This window comes from Protopterus annectens, chromosome 1.part0 (assembly GCF_019279795.1).
Source record: "Protopterus annectens isolate FY-2018-M chromosome 1.part0, PAN1.0, whole genome shotgun sequence".
NCBI classification, from domain to species: Eukaryota; Metazoa; Chordata; order Ceratodontiformes; family Protopteridae; genus Protopterus; species Protopterus annectens.
Window position 1 is genome coordinate 1,018,843,191 of NC_056725.1, and position 18,117 is coordinate 1,018,861,307.

At 39.2% G+C, this 18,117-nt stretch overlaps 1 protein-coding gene across 1 annotated transcript in view; it reads right to left on the minus strand.

The window, feature by feature from the left end:
• The window catches only part of NBAS (NBAS subunit of NRZ tethering complex), a 3,380,746-nt gene that overhangs the window by 2,610,954 nt on the left and 751,675 nt on the right, over positions 1 to 18,117 (minus strand). Inside the window, exon 13 of the mRNA XM_044064792.1 lies at positions 5,486 to 5,549. Coding sequence (XP_043920727.1) covers positions 5,486 to 5,549 — 64 coding nt within the window. The remainder of the gene's footprint in view (positions 1 to 5,485; positions 5,550 to 18,117) is intronic.

Here is an 18,117-nt window from a genome sequence, read left to right on the forward strand (position 1 = left end):
CTCCCAGATAAAATCCTTTAATTCTTTATTAATTGCTATCCACAACTTAGCCTATGGTTGATAAAAATATGCCTGACCCATGTATAAAATTAAAGGGACTAAAAACCTTTTCACTGCTTGTACCTTGCTATCCATATCCATAAAACTGCTTCAAAATTTCTCAGTTTTTGTATTATCTTTTCTTTAGTCTCTTCCCAAATATCCTTAGCTGCCACAACAAAATTCTTTTTAAACCATACTCCTAAGTAGTTCATTATATCATGTCTTGATAAATATGGATATTGCTGAACCAATAAATGTGTGGGTACATAGTTTACAGATATTGCCTTTGTTTTATCTTCATTAATTATGTATCCCAAGAAGATTTGAAACTGTCTCAGAATACTTCACAACACTGAAATGTCCATTTCTGGTTTTATAAGATACAAAATAATATCCTCTACAAATAAAGCCAACTTTTCTTGATTACCATACTGATATATATGCTTGAATTTCTGAGTCTCTTATTTTCTTTGCCAATGGTTCTAAATATAAAGTAAACAAAGTGGAAAGAGGACACCCCTAACTGGTTCCTCTGTTCAAACAGAACTTATCAGCGTGGACCTCCCACTTTAATTTTTACTCCAATTCCTCAAATACCCTTCTAATCAACCTTATCATTTTATCAGGGAATGCAAATATTTCTATTGCCCTACTCATAAATCCAAGCTTACTCTCAAATGCTTTCTCTGCATCAAGACACACCAACAACAGTAGCAATTTATTACATTCTGCTTCTCGATAGCACACCATTGTTCTAATTGTGCTGTTAAATGTTTGCCTCCCCTCCACAAAATCACACAGATCCACACCTATCAATTTTGGTAGCACCTTTGCCATTCTTTTAGCCATTACAGATATAAGCACTTTATAATCAAGGTTTAGAATCAAAATGGGCCTATATGAAGGTGGATCTGATGGGTCTTTAACATCTTTAGGTTTTACAGCCAACACAGCTTTCTTCCAGGATGTTGGTGCTTCTCCTGATTTTAAAATACTGTTAAACAAAACCATCCAGATCTTTATCACTTTCTTCCCTCCTAGCTTCCAAACTTACACAGAAATACCATCTATTCCTGGGGACTTTCCTGTGGATTGGTTATGCATCACCATTTTTATTTCATCTCCTCTTATCCTAACCATTAGTAATAGAGTCTCATCTACCTCTAACCTTGGCATATTTAATTATTCCATAAACATTTCCATTTGTACCTTTTTCTTGATTTCCACATTTCTCTGCTTTATACATATTTTCATAAAACTTCCAAAACATTCAAAGGTTCAAATGGTTATGTAAGAACAGCTCACTCATAATTTAGTTTACAAAAGAATTAAACAAGTACCTATATGTGCTACATTTCATAGGTTCACAGATTAGTACTGCCCTTGTGGACTATTTTAAGCCTAGCCAATTATCCTATGTGAGAATCAAGCCCTGCACCTTGCGTTTGTAAGGCAAACACCTTAACCATTATGCCAACCTCCCACCCCCACAGCTGCAAGCTAGGCTGTGTCTGAAAGAGTCCAAGAAAGCAATCTAATACAATGTGTGCACCATTACTCTTGTGATTCAAAAGGAGCTGAGAGATTAGCTTAAACAACCTAAAAGAAAGAACAATATTAAATTACTGCCTCTAAATATTGCATTGACCCTAACTACTGACACCCAAATTGTGCTGCAAAGGCTCACAAGACGCATCACGTAACAATTCAGAAAAATAATAAAACAATGTGTGTACCCCTGCCATTTTCATTCAAAACAGTCTGGAGACCAATCACCCTTAAGAAATTAATTAAATAACCATTCATACAAACTGCATTTATCCTTGCTGTTGTGACCTATACTATGGCAGAAAAGAGTCAGTGAGACACTGAATAATAAATAAAAAAATAAATTCCATTTGCTTTACATACCCTTACCACTGAGATCCAAATTCTGAATCAAAAGGGACTTCGAAACTAGTTTTTACACTTAAAGACAAAAATCTCTCAATAGCCCTTACATCATCAGAAAGCAGCACCAGTCATCCTGACAGTCACAGCACCACATACACACAGACTACAGATCACAGACAATGGCAGAGCTCAGATCAGATCAATCTCTCCATCTGTTGCGTCATGCCATTCTTCCTGCTACCTCTACTTACAGTGGAATTAGGACAGGAAAAAGTTGGCAAAATCCAAAGGCAGGCAAAAAAAAAAAGAAAGAAAGAGATATTGCCAAGACAGTGAACTGCCCCTTCAGCCTACATCAATAAATCATTTGTTTTAATTCACAGATTAGACCTTTGGAGAAAACGTGAAGCTTAATCACCTTGCTAGCCCAGTCTTTTTTAAACATCTTTATTAAATAATCACGTTTTATCTATAAAATGGGTTTGCATACATTAGTAAAAAGTAAACAAACAGGAATAGCTTTTTCCACTGTTATTGTTAAACAGTAAGCGTCCATGTTTTAACAACTTCAATTTACTCAACTATTATATAATTGCTCAGTTCCCAACTTCACTTAAACCTCATTCCTTTTCCAGATTATTCTGCATATACTCTTTCCACAAATTCCATTATTTCTTTAAAATTTGCTCTTTCCCTTTTCTAAACAGCCCACTTCTAGTTCTTCTATATGCTTTACAACATCCAAAACTTCCTTTATACTGGGGAGAGATTTTGTTTTCCATTTTATAATAACTACTTTTTCTGAAGCCTAGAACATTAGACCTAATAAGCCTTTACTACGCCTAGACAATTCAGCTCCTATACCGCAGCTCAAAAGAATAATTGCCTTAGTTACAACCATTGGTTACCCCAAAACTTGTTACACTCACAAATACGTTTCCAGTTTCGTTATTCTTCTCCATCATATCTCCAGCATTTGCTATCTACCTGAGGAAGAATTCTCTGAAGTCTACTTAGGGTATAAAAATACCTATGCAAACATTTCCATGCTAAAATCCTAAACCTTCTGGATGTTGCTGCACACATGGGAGCCTTACAAATATCTTCCAATAGTTCTTTGTAAATTGCCTTTCTATTCTCTTTTCCTATTTTTTATAACGTATTTTATATGCCTTATTGAGAGTTAAAGTTGCCATGCAATGTTTTATATGTCATATTATTATTCCTTTTTAACAGTAGACTCGTTTCATTACTAAAACCTCCTTCAGAAAATGCAAACATTTTCCCTGGCAAAGTCTCTTCATGGGCTTTTGTACTGTCATAAGCGTGGGAAGCAAAGCCTCTTTTGGCTTGCTGGCTCTCTCTTTTTTTTTTCCTGTTTAGACTGTTCTGCATCAAGTAATGTCTCTGATTCTCCAGGAAAAACTACTTTCAACAGAGCCAGATACAGCAACTTGAATCTCTCCCATGTTTCTTGCCAACCCCTGATTTCTGGCATAAGCATGCTTCTCTTCTGTTTTGTGTAGAGCTTTAACAAACACTGTGATGTCCCAACTTAACATTTTTCCCTTGTTCTACGGTTTTGTCAGGAGCAGCTCTTTCTTCTGATATGACTGCATCTTAAATGATATAGGTCTAGGGTGCTTTTTTGTGGTTGTTTGGAGCACACACACTGTGCCCTCTCAATTAACCAATTCTGCTAAGGAAAGTACAGTTGTGTAAAATCCAACAATACGATATATGTCCTTCTCTTCACTGTTTCAGTATTCACCCCCTCCCTCCTCCCCCTGGTCCTTTTTCCTTCTGGATGTGTTTGTCACCTGTTTTCATCCTCAAACTGTCGTTCCTACTGGGGCTTTTTCATTTCTGAGGATGGTTCACCCAGACATCACCTTTATGCCGTACGCTATGCATGGGGAGCATATGTGTGACATATGGCATACCCTTTACAACCAAAAGGCTTTGGTACACTGGACAGATATTGTGCTGCCCTTGGCAGGTGATCTCTATTGTAAAGAATACTGCAATGATGATAAGGAAGGACATCACTAGGTGCATGTGCTTATCTAAACTTTTATAAAAATAATGCAGTCTATTCCATAAAGTTTCTCATATATATAGCAAACAATCTCATTTTTGTCTGCATTCTCTAAGTGTACCATTTTTGAAAGACATCTTCTAGATAAGTCTTAAGTTCAACCAGCCTTCCTTTTATTTTAAACTTCTGATTTCTGCAGCTTTATCAGCTCATCTGAATAGCTACTTAAAACTTCAAATTTTTACAGACTTTTTGTCATTTGACTTTAAATGTTCTTCCACTGCCATACTTATTTTAAATATTTCTGAATGCATTTGAACATTTTCTCTATTATTGGAAGCCACCATCTCCTGTACTTAAGTCAAAATGTCACCTTGCTTTTTGACAGCTACAACAATCTTCTCACCAAGAGCTTTTCCTTCTTTTCTAGTTGATTTTCTCTTACTCTTTCTAAATTTCTTATTTTCTGTCATCTAGGCACTATGATTATTATAGCCAGTAAGTGAATTTTATACAAATTAATAATTTTTACTGGCTTTTTTAAGGGCATACATCATGTCATCGAACATAACTTTGGCAAAAGCAAAAACAGTGAGTGCTTTTTGCTGAAATTACTTTCACTGACCGTAGAGTTTGCTGTTTTCTCCACGGTTGTGCAACACTGGAACTGATACAGGCAAGTCCGACTGGTTCAAAGGTGGTTTTGATGAACTGTTTTTGTTTTTTGTTTTTTTCCATTTGTTGAAATTACCTTTGATGACTTGACATGAATCCCTTTTTAACTATATCTCAGTGTTCACATTGGGAAAGCTCTAATCAACTTGCTACACAATGTGCAACTATCTTGAAAGTCTCTTACTAGTCCACTTTTTTGACATACTGTGTGGGCATCTGTCTCCTTATAATGATCATCATATTCTCTCTCTCACACAATACTACATCACTTGTTACTTACTTAATTTCACTCACTACCTTACAGACATCCAAAAGACTAATCACACATCAGTAGCTGAAATCACAAAAAGGGAAATTAAACAATTTTTGCAGTGGAGATTTGCCCCAATATCATCAAACCCAACTTTTAACTAAACTAAATGTACAGTCATAGCACCTCAGGGAAAGGGGAGTATCTGTGACCCCTTTTCACAACTTCAGCCCTCCAAATTAATACAGCTGCCTAAATGCAAGCAATAGATAAAAAGCTAGTTATTTCCACTGGCACTTTGTATGTTATGTCACATCAAGTGCTGTACCTAAAACCACCTTATTATTAGGGTATCTCACCTGCTGCTCAGGACACATCATCTGGTTTCAGCAAAGAGACATCTGCTTTTTTTTTAAATAATGCTGCTATTGTACACATTCATCCCATATTCTTACAAATTAAACCACTTAAAATCAGATGCCAAGAATGACAGAAAATTGGCATTATGATGAAAATGTCATCAACCTTACATAAAATATGCACATTTAAAAGAAAAATGAAAAATGGAACAGAACATAAAAGTCTACCTTTTATCTTTTTCCGCTTCTCAATTGAAGACCGCCACTCAGGGTTGATGTCATCATAACCTGGCTAAAAACAGGGAAGAAAAAAGTTCCAAATTAATTTGTTTTGTATTACTATCTAAAAGCAATCAAAGTAAACTAGCCTTTCCCATCGTATCTTCCCTCCCTGTCTTCTGCTGTTTCATTCACTGCATTCTCCCTAAAACAATGACCACTGAGAGTTGATCCAATTATTTAGCATCCATCAAGTCAGATATCCCCCTACCACCACACATTACAAGAATGTAATCCTTATAAATTTCAGATAACCTTTCAAGCCTGGGTTTCTGCAAAATAAGAAATGGTTGTTTCTCACGCAAAGTTATCAACAATTTATAATCATATGCATATGAACAGTATTTCTGTCAGATTCTGCCTTCGTGCCATAGTGAGTCAAATCCAATATGTCCTAATGGGACAGGCAACTGGCAAATAATTTCCCTCATTTTTTGCTGAATGGTCTATGTTTTTAAGAGTGGTTTCTGTATCACTACAGAAGTGGACAACAGTGCCCCAGTACTGAAAACACTTCTTTCAAGAGCTGTAATACATGAAGACAGGCTTTACCCACAGGTAGTAATGGAAATATATAATACTAGTCTCTTAGGCAGTATTCTTTTCAGCCTCTCCAAAAAAATAAGTCAGTGGCCAAAGAAAAAAAAACACCACAACAAAAAGGAGATAAAGACTGGGGAAATGGTAATTGTGAAGTTTCTCTGGACACTCTACCATTGCAAGCTACGCAGGCTATCTTGTTATAACAATTTTCTTAAATAATTTGATGGCTGGATGTGCAAGGCTTTTACTTCAGTACATAAAATATATTTCACACATTCAGATTTGATACATTGATTATATTACTATAAATTTAATAACTCTCGGTTAAATGGACTTTTGTTACATTCTTGGGTAAAAGTAAAAATATGCACTATACATACATGTTGTTAATCCAGTTATGAAAATTATATAAAGAGTGAAACAAAGGTCTCTTCAAAACAGTTATGTAATGCATTACTTTAACAAGGTCACATACACAGTTCAAAGCACTAAGTAATACTCAGTCTTCTAAAAAGTTTGGAAGACTGAGGATGAAGATGAAACTACAACCACACAGCCAGCAACAAAACTACCTGCAGCAAACTCGACCAAGGTTTGTTGTACTCTTCCACACCATGAGCAGAAGGTAAATGACTTAATTTTTGGTGTCATATGAAGGGGATACAATATTTGTCAGCTAGGGAGGATATGATTGACAGACTGTGCTGCACCTGTCCCCCTTTAGGGCTTCCAATACTGTCTAAAACTTCCTCTAACCACATAGTGCCTTTTTAGGCAATGTAATCCTGATAAACCTTCCAACACAGCACAACAAACCCAGGACAACATGACAGTATTACTCCTCAATGCAAGGTATCTAAACAGAAAACTTTACTCACTCTAAGATTTGCTTACCCTGGAAAATGCAGATGTTTGTGTAGTTATGGAGACATGGGTTAAAGCGGTGTACAGCATTCCAGCAATACAAGTTTACAATGCCTTCTAATACATTTAGATCTGCTACTGGAAGTGACAAAAGGTAGACATGTCTCAAATATTCATCAAAAACAATCATACCTCAAGTATGGTCAAGCAATCTTACCAACTTGAACTGCTTATGTCCAACTCATCATAAGTAAAGTCCGATACCATACATGTACATATATGCTCCAAACCTGGTCATGAGAAAGTAGACAAGACCTATAATAGTAAATATGCAATCATACCAGCAGACAAAGTTTATCTTGACAAAACTGTGGCAGAAAGGAAAAGTATTAAACACTGAAGACAGCAGAGTGCTTATGGAAAATGATTACTTATTGTACAAAAGGCTAAACAGACAGAAATTTATTCCATAGGGAATGTCAAGAAGCAGGTGCAAGATTCAACTTGCTGTATCCAGTGATCTTCAGAGTATTTTCTCCTGGAGTATCAAAGACATTTTTGATGCACAACAGGCTAAGGATGAAATAAAAAAGTTTATCCAACAAAAATGTGAGCCAACAAGCACAAGGTGACTTTGTATTCATTCTTCTAACAATAAAGCTCATAGAGAGACTTTGCCAATGTTCCAAAGGAAAATGCTTTTTGAGACAGAAAAAAATAGGAGTTGACTAGAAGAACCAAGAATACCTCGGACTTGAACCAGAGTCTGTTGATGGAAGATGGAGATGATCAGGAAGACTGAAATTAGTGAACAAGTGGGAGATTATGACTATAACCGTGACTTTGATCCCAGTTATTCTCATTAGAGATAATATATAATTGTCAACCATGGGATGGGTAATGCCAAACTCTAACCAAATGGGATAGGTTAAGTCAAGCATAATAAGGGAAATGGGCTAGGCTAAAAATGGCCCACAAGGGCAGTGATCCTAGTACTTACCTATGAACCTATGAATTATAAAGCATCAAACACATTTGTGAAATATGGCTTTGCAAGAAAAAGTGGATGAGAAAAGACTGGACTTTTTTTGACTATGATAAACTTGTGAGGGGACTGTAAAGCACATACTCCACATTATGGCATTAATGTTTAGAAGGCTATTACAGGGGGAAAAAGTAACTTGAAGCAAAACAAATCAATTCTGTTAGTATCAGTATTTGTATATAACAGTTCATGATATAAACTGCATGTTACATTGTAGAGCAGTGTTGTATAGTGTACAGTCAGAAGTATTTTAAATATGTGTTTGGGATTTTATGTATTACATATATTAAATTAAACAAGAACCTTTTTAGTTGCAAGAAATATAGGCTCCACAGTATGTTGTTGTGTCTTTCGGCTTATCCCGGCCAGGGGTCGCCACAGCGGAACTCCAGTCCGCTAATGATTGGTAGTGGATTTTTATGTGCCGAGTTACCAGCTCTGACGCACAACCTTCAATGAAGGCACACCCATTCACGCATGCCTCCACACAGAAGACACTCTAGCTGAGAATCGAATGCAACAATGTCTTGCTGTGAGGCGACAACGCTACCACAACACCACTACCGCGGCACAGGCTCCACAGTATAATGAGAAAAAATGCTAAAAAGAAGCAAGTTTAAGTTAATATAATGCTGTGTGAGAAGTAATGCTGAAAAGAAGCAAGTTTAAGTTAATATAATGCTGTGATCTTGGGCTGCTTGGGTGGGGGTGGTGTGTAAAAGTGTACTGAACATATTGTACGTAGAATTAAGGTGATAATTTCCCTTGATTTTACAAGGGTGGCTATCTAAGTTAATGTTCTTTTCTTAAACTATAGACTTTTTTTGTACAGAAATAGGTTTGAAAAATGAGACAAAATAATAAAAGCCATGAAAATGTTATGCTTCTAGAATCTCCAAAGATATTCCTTGTTTTTTTTTCCATTAGCAAATATTCTTAGTCCTTCACTGAAGGTTGTGCATTAGGCCTGGCAAGCCAGCACTTAAAAATCTACTGCCAATCATTAGCGGACCGGAGTTCCGCTGTGGCGACCCCTAACTGGGAAAAGCCGAAAGACAGACAGACAGCAAATATTCTTAGTGAGTGACAATAAGTCTGCAGCTAAGGGCAGAGACCCAAAGGAATTCTGTGCACTCTGTTCTGAGCAAAATTTACGATTCCTTCGTGGATCTGTAAAGTTGTTAGTTGTTTTTCTCACTGTTGACTACTTTTACATGGAGATGAGCTAACTGCAGGTGCAAGCAATTAATCTTGAGAGCTCTAACCATTCTTTGCTGTGGGAAATGCAAGAGGCAGTGTTGCCATTTCTGCAATTTTCTCTTTCAGTTGGGCTGCATTTGAAAGTTGGTTGCGGGAAAGTTAGAACAGTTGCGGTACTTTGGGCTGGTTTCTGATTTTTGTCGCTGACAGGGTAACTACAGCTCCCAAGTAGTACTGTCTTTTAAAGCCAGTTATTTTGTGCAAATGTCATAGTACCTACCAAAAACATGTGCATACTTGATTTAGCTGTCTTAAGACATTTTACAGAAGTGAAAAGGAATTCACAGTTTCTGTTGCAAATGTTGTTACTTAAGCTGAAGTATTTACCCGCAGCTCCTGCAGTTTTGCATTAAAATTATGAACAAATTCTGCTTTGCAGAAATTGAAATATCTCAAGATGGCTAGTGATAAATAATACAAACACTGGAAATGATAATTGGAATAATTCCCTGGGTAAAGCAAATGTTACGCCTGTCTAGCTTTTCTAGGGCTGGGACCATCTGCTGAACTTTGCTACATGCAGAGTTTGAGACTTCCACATAAAAGGTTATAGCTGGGCTATTGTAAAACGGATTAGTGACCTGTAAGTTGTACTTATTCCTTCAACAAGGAATGCAGCAAACAATAACCAGGTTCCAGTGACATGCATTGTAATAGTTGTCCTTTATTTATTTACAATATATACTCAAACCTAGCTGAGAATGTTACCTCACTGGTTAGTAGTGATCACAGTGATATGCGATATCGTTTGTATTGCTCTGTATTTCCTGAACAGTTTCTTCTGACAGTGTCTCAGGTGGGATGGATTTTTTCCCTTTGAGCAAATAAGTAAGCGAGTGCCAAGTTAGCTATGTAAATAGTTCATATTTGAAGTTTCTCACCTTAACACATTATGCATCTGCAGTGCTGATTTGCAATTAAATTCCAAGAATTTAATCTTCTCGGAATTCAGCTGCAAATCAGCAATGCAGATGCGTAATGTGTTCAGGTGTGAAACTTCAAATCTGAATCAGTCCGTGATTGGGTTTTCAACTGCAAGCTGGGTGGAGGAATATTTCAGAATTTCACCAAAATGTGTAAACTAACTAAAAAAATATAAACTAACCAAATGTGCACTCTTTCATTGGTTCTACCAAATTCATATAGTGCACACCACTGTAAAAAAATAACAAAAGCAGTTACTCAGTTCACGCCAGTGAACCATGAATTATTTAGTACAGTTCGAAACAGCATTTTTTTTTTGTAAAGGCAGGAAGGTGAAAGTCAGGTGGCTTGGGTCAGTTAACCGATCGTATTCTGTTCATAAATGGGAGCTGTTACATTCGATATCATGAAAGCAGCAGGGGTGTGGCAGTAAAAACTGTACAGAAAAACAGGTGCAATGGCAAGGTATTCCTGTGCAGGAACCTCTGTACTGTAGCTGTGAGTATGCCCACCTCCCCTTAAATTCAGTGCATCTGACTTATGCCTGGAGACAATGATGTTGAGTTCTATTATGTACATCAAGCACATGTGTGCAGAATATAGGGGCTTGTTTCCCTAAATATCCTTCTGATTGCAGAGGGGCTTGTGTGTACCTTCAGTAAATGTTTGAATGGTTTCATTTGTAGGCAAGTCCATTTTAATATTTGATACCTCGGTAGTTGAAACTCTCTTTAAGGAGTTTTGTAGTGGCTGTGGGATTGGTGGTGTTGGTCAGTTGCTGATACTGCAGTTGTCTGCAGGGATTTGCAGTTACATAGACATGCTTATTATGTAAGGGATAAAATTAACTTTAATACTTATTACTGCAATTCAAAAGATCATAATGAGCACAATTTTTTCATGATTTTATCTGCGTCAGGCTGTGCAGTACACATTTCAGTTTGTTACCAGAAGTTGTTAAGCTGCTTCATCACTGCAGAGTCTCAGCCTGCCATGTACTAACTTTCTACAAGGGTTAAGTGGCCATGTTCTGAAGTTTGAATTATAATCTGTCAAATTGGGTGGTTAGAATTTCATTTTGACTGCTGGGTTGGATTAAGGTGGAACACCGTTCCAGGGGTTCCTGCTTAGTATGATTCCATGTAGTATAGTTGTGCCACCATATCCATCAGTGGACATGAATAATAATGTAAAGATTGTGTGTGTGTGTGTGTGTGTGCAGGGAGGGGGGTGTACATTGCAACTGCCCAGAGTTTTGCCTCATATTTTTGATCATTTCCTCATAAAATTTGAGGTTTGTTGATAAATGCTGAGAACAGAAGTCACTAAATAATGGCATACATTTGAGTTTCAGACTTCACATCTTTCAGAAAATGCATGCTAATACAAATACTATTATTCTAGCAACTTGCAAAATTTATAACAATATTTAAATTTTGTCCCGATTTTTTGAGGCCTTTGCAACATTTTTTTTGGGGGGGGAGTCACAATGTTAGTTAAATTAAAAACTGATCCACCCAAGTAATTTCATGGCTGTCTGGGTAAGCACTATGTTGATTCCATTTTAAGCACTGATAAAAAATTTGTTAAATTAATGCCTGTCGCTGCCAAGGCCCCTGAACTTCTGCCATAAATAGAAGTGCGCGTGTATTTGTGTGTGTGTTATAACTCATTAAGAAGAAAGTGCTTTTTAATTAAATTGTGTTTGCTTTTCTTTTGTTTCTTTTAGGCTATAAACTTTGATTTAAGTCCAAGTACAAACTATTCTGAATCCGACATCATAACGAAACAAAGATACACCTTCACGCTTTGATAACTTCCAGAGTGTTTTGTTAGGAAAAACTAACTGGCGTCTTTATCTTTAAAATTAGTGGAAACCAGGGGAAGGGAGTGGGACAACCTTTTTAAGAGCAAAGTGTGTCAGTTTCACTCAGTTATTATGGTTAAGTAGTCACAGTAGGCGAAGCAACAGAGAAAAGTTTGGGAAAATTATGCTGTATTAAAGGACTGGATATGCAGTGTGCCTGGTAACAATACTATTGCTTTCTGCTGGTACTGCAGATGTCACATTCATGCCCATCATGCTGATTTAGTGAATCAAGCTGGAATGACGAAACATAAATGGAACGCCAAACCATTTTCAAATACACAGACTTTACACGATGTCGGCTGTCATGTAAAAACTGCAGACAACACTGTCAAGGTAGCCAAGTTGAAGTTGGTGGCACATATTGCATGCCATTCCAGTACTGCAACAGTAGATCACAAAGGAGAGATTGTTAAAGACATTTCCAGTAAAGATCTAGCACTCCACCGAACAAAATGCTCCACTCATCAAGAATGTTCTTGGTCCAGCAGTGAATGAAAAATGAATATCGGACTTTGTCCAGTTAGACAGTAAGGAGACAGCCTACTCCTTAATAAATGATGAGAGCACTGACACTGGCCTGGAAAAGCAGCTCATTGTGATAGTGCGATACCACAGTTGTTCAGGAAGCTCTACTGTCACACTTCTTGGAATAATATCACTTGAATTGGGAAGAGCAGAAAGAATATTCAGTGCAATTACCAAGTTTCTTGAGTCAAACAAACTACCAATTAACAAATGGTTGGGCTGAGCAACTGATGGCAATAATACTGTGTGTTTAAGAAATAATTTGGTCATAACACGGTTTCGCAAAGTTTGCCCAGATGTTGTGAACATAAAGTGTATATGTCATGCACTGAAGTTGATGCCAAGAAACTTTGAATTCATGATATCAGAGACCTACAACTGGTTTGCCCACAGTACCATTTGCCAGCTGAAATATAAGCGATTATTTGAAAGCATTAATGTTAGCAAAGAACGACTTAAGATTTTGAAGTTGTCGGACACTTGTTGACTGTCTATCACCTTCTACATTCAGCGGGTCCTTGATCAATGTGACTAAATGAAGCTTTGTTTTCAGATAGCCAAAGAGGAACTGTACGACTACACAGCTGAGCTGCTGTATCAGATGCTCAGTTCACCAGAGAATAAACTTTATTTGCTGTTTTTGTGGCCCATATTACAGGAACTTCACAGAGTGAAGAAATTATTTGAGTTATTAAAAGCAAGCCCTGTAAAGTTGCTGACTGCACTGTTAACTTTGTATCAAAACACGATTCGGTGAACTGTGAGACCAAGCACATTTATGTTGTGGAGAGCAACAATGGCTTTGATCTGGAAAAAGTACAGTTTTGTACCTGCCATAAATGTAGATGTTCGAGTGCTAATACAGCTGCAGTAATCACAGATGGGTTTTCAGCCATCAGGTGGTCCCTCGGTCGGCCGAATTCCAAAGTCTTGGTCTGGCGTCGGTTGTCGTCGCTTACTCTTCTGACGTCAGGAAGGCCAGAGTATATAAGACACAGCCGACGCCATGTTCTTCAGTCTTTCTTGCCCCAGATGGCAGGTGCCCCCAAAAGGAAGGCAATACAAAAATAAAGCTTTTGTACATGTGTAAGAAATGCAATGTAATGCAAAATCAGTGTAAGCAAGCAAATAAAACATAGCAGGATAACCCAGTCAAGTGGTATGTGGGGAAGGAGGGAGGGAAACCTGTACTGCAGCTGTATTAGCACTCGAACATCTACATTTATGGTAGGTACAAAACTGTACTATGTTCATCGTGCATACAGCTGCAGTAATCACAGATGGGTAGAGTCCCATAGCTATGCATAGGGTGGTAGGTACTATGAGGAACTGGGTTGAGCCAGAATGCCCTGCAAAACAGCAGTGGCAAAGCCTGCTCTTGTTCTGGAATACAAGGGCAGGTGGTAGTGTTTTGTGAAGGTATGTACAGAACTCCAAGTGGCTGCCTCCAAAATATCTTTAGTAGGAACACCTCTGAGCAAGGCTGTAGAGGTGGCTGTGGCCCTGGTGGAGTGAGATCTGATACCAGTAGGGACAGATTTCCCATGATAGGAATAACAAAACCGTATGCAATGGCCAATCCACTTGGAAATGGTCTGTTTTGTAACTGGTTTGCCTTGAGCCCCTACAGCATAGGACAGAAAAAGTTGTTCTGATTTCCTGAAGGACTTTGTTCTGTCCAAATAATAACGTAGCTGCCTATGGATGTCTAAAGAGTGTAGCAGCCTTTCCCCTTTGTTTTGAGGGTTAGGATAAAAGGTAGGTAGGTGTATGGCTTGATTTAAGGCTACCCTGGATACCACTTTTGGCATAAAAGATGGGTTGGTACGAAGGGAAACCCTGTCCTGATGGAAGATGAGGAAGGGCTGCACCGCCATGAGGGCCTGTAGTTCAGAAACCCTACGAGCTGAAGTGATGGCCAGAAGGAAACTTGTTTTCCAGGACAAATATTGCAAATCTGTTGAGGCAGCAGGTTCAAAAGGAGGCAATGTTAATTTTTCTAGTATGTAATTAAGGTCCCAGGCTGGTATTGGTTGCTTCCTTGGAGGTCTTATATTCTTAGCCCCTCTGAGGAACTGCCGTAAGAGTGGGTGAGAGAATAAAGGAGGTTCCGTGTTGAATTCTGCAGAAATGGCTGAGGCATGTATTTTTATGGAAGAAAATGAAAGTCCACTGTTCAGCAGTTCAGCCAGGTACTGTAAAACCTGAGTCAAGTTCAATTTTCTAGGGTCCTGGCCTCTTTTCTCATTCCAACAGCAAAACCGCTTCCATTTGGCGGAGTAAGCTTTTCTAGTAGATGGTCTTCTGGCTTCCAAAATGACATCCTGCACCTCCTTGGAGAGTAGGGTCTGTTGTGGTATTAAGGAATTTTCCATGCAGCGAGGTTGAGTGTTTTCAGCTGACTGTGAAGAGTTTTGTATCTGTTCTGAGTCAGCAGAAGAGGTATTAGAGGCAGGGACCAGGGAGGAGTATGTGTTAGGCTCCTCAGGAGTGGATACCAGTGTTGCCTTGGCCAATCTGGAGCAATCAGTATCATCCTTGGTTTGTCTGTTCTTGCTTTCAAAAGCACCTTGGGCAGAAGAGGCAGAAGTGGGAATGCATAAACTGTCCATGCTGTCCAACTGAATGAAAGGGCGTCCACTTTCCAGGCCTTTGGATGGAAGGTCCTTGAACAAAACTTTTTCAATTGATGGTTCCTGTGGGAGGCAAAAAGATCTATGTCTGGCCTCCCCCACGCTTGGATTATCTCTGTAAACACCTGAGGATGTAACCTCCATTCGTGTGGATCTGTCATATTTCTGCTTAGAGTGTCTGCCAGTGTGTTTTCCAGTCCTGGCAAGTACTGTGCTTGAAGCTCGATTTGTCTTTACAGAGCCAAGTTCCAAAGAGTCATGGCTAGTCTGCACAAGGGGTATGAATGTGTTCCTCCTTGTTTGTTTATGTACCACATTACTGTGGTGTTGTCTGTTCTTATCAGTAATTGTCCTGGATGCAAGAAGTCTTTGAAGGCTGTAACTGCATTTATTACTGCTAGCATTTCTTTTTGATTGATGTGAAGGTGCTTTTCCTTTTGGGACCATCTGCCCTGAATGCACCTGTCCTTCATGTGCGCCCCCCAGGCGTAGTCTGAGGCGTCTGTGGTTATGACTTGTTTTACTTGAGGCCTGCAGAATGGAAGGCCTGCGTTTACTTGACATGCTTGGGCCCACCATAGGAATTCCTTTTGCAAACATGGAATTATCGGTATAATTGCTTCCAAGCTGTGACTGTGTTGAGACCATAGATTTTTTAGGTACCACTGAAGTTTCCTCATATGCAACTTTGCACATGGGATTAGAAGAATGCAAGATGCCATGAATCCCAGAGCCTGCAGGATTTTCCTTGCAGTAAGCCTGGTACTTTTTGCTAGTGTTTTGAAGTACTGAGATAGTTGCCCTTGTTTTTCTGGCGTAAGATATGCCATCTGGGTGTTTGTGTCCAAGCTGGCACCCAGGAAGGTTATTTTCTGAGATGGTGTTAGCCTTGATTTCTCCTTGTTGATGGTATATCCCAGAGTAAGCAGTAATCGTGTCACATATGCCAGATATTCCAATAGAATGTGTTTGCTGTCCGCTTGGATCAGGCAGTCGTCCAGATAAGGGTAAATTTGTATCCCTTGAAGTCTGCAGTAGGCAATTACTGATGCCAGGCACTTTGTGAATACTCTGGGTGCAGTAGATAAGCCAAAGGGCAATGCAGAGAATTGATAGTGGATTGAACCTGCAAGAAATCTGAGGTATCTTCTGCAGCTTTGTCTGATTGGGACATGCAGGTATGCCTCCTTGAGGTCCAATGTTACCAGCCAAAACTCCTTGCCCAGCATGGGAAGAAGTTGCTGTAATGTGAGCATCTTGAATTTTGGTGCAGTAGAAATGTGTTTAGGATGGATAAGTCCAGAATGGGTCTCCAGTCGGTTCCTTTTCTTGGTACCAGGAAAAGTCTTGAATAAAAACCTTGACCTTGTTGGTGCGTAGGTACCTTTTGTATAGCTCTCATGTTTAGGAGCTTTGAAATTTGCAGTTGTGCCTCTGCCCTTTGATTTTGTGGCAGGTTTGGCATGCCTCTCATTTTTGGAAGAGTGTGAAATTGAAATTTGTAGCCTCTGTTTATGATGTCCAGTATCCATTTGTCTGTTGCGACAATATGCCAATTGCTTGCAAATAATGCTAGTTTCCCTCCCAAAGGTGCTGCCAGCTGTGACTTGCTTGGCAAGGAAATGAGGGAGTCAATTGGGTTTGCTTCCTGTATTGCTGTGCACTGTCTTCACCACCTCTTGGTGCTGGGGAATGCCATTGTCTGCCTCTATATGATCCTTGTGATTGCCCTCTGCCCCTTGTGCGTCTGTATCTACCTCTTTGGGGCTTGTCAGTGGCTGGAAAAGACCAGTTTTTTGAAGTCCAATTTCTGCTAAAACGTGGTGGCTGGACCTGTAAGAAAGCTTTGACAGTTTGCATAGATTTGACTTTTTCTTCCATTTTCCGTAGTATCTCCTCAGCATTAGTACCAAAAAGTACATCCTTTTGTAAAGGAGCATCAAGAAGTTTAGCTTTCACATGATCAGGCAAATTTTGTTCCCTAAGCCAGGCATGTCTGCGAATGACTGATCCTGCAGTAGCCGCTCTACTGGAAGCCTCTAGGGCATCATAACCACATTGTAAGGTGTGCTTACCCACTTGCTCTGCACTATGCATCATATCCTGTAACTCTTTTAAATCTGGTTGTTCAGGTTGAGACATTTTGTTCCTTAATTGTGATAACAGGAACTGTTGATATTTAATCATATGAAACTGACAATTTAAGGCCCTCGTGGCTAGGGTGGCCGAGGTATATACCTTTTTACTCCACCTTTCTAAAGATCTGGATTCCCTTTCTGCAGGGAGTGGGTTCTTGGCAGTGGAGGCCTTTAATCCCTTGGGGCCTTGTGAAATGGTTTCAGGGTCAGCATTATGGCCTTTGTAGAGAAATTGGTGAGAACTGGGTACTCTGTAATACCTATCAGGCTTTACTGGTGCAGGAGGCAGAGAATCAGGGTTAAGACAAGCCTCCGAATAGACATCATCCAGTACATCCAAAACAGGGGGTATAGCCAGAGGTCTGTGCTGAGGTAACCAAAGAAATTCCCTAAGTCTTTTCCTGGAATCTGAAAAGTCTTGGCCTTCCCAATGGAAGTGTTCCCTCAAGGTGTGCAAGGTTTCCTCAAAAGAAAAATCCTCAGGGGGGGGGGGGGGATACAGAAGGAATGGACTGTTCTGCATCCGAATCCTCAAAAGGGGAGTAAGAGTGTTCCTCTGTATCAGAATGTTCTGATAAAATGGATCCCTGATCAGAAGACGGAGATTCTTCCTCCACTCTGGGTCTCTTGTCAGGAGGGGGCTGAGAACCTCTGATAAGAGTAATTAGATCCTCAGCCATTTTAAGCATCTGTTTCTTAGGCATGGGTCCAGGAGATGGGCCTTGTGCAGCAGGCCTCGTGGGATGCCTGGCTGCTTTGGATTTAGTAAAGGCCTTAAC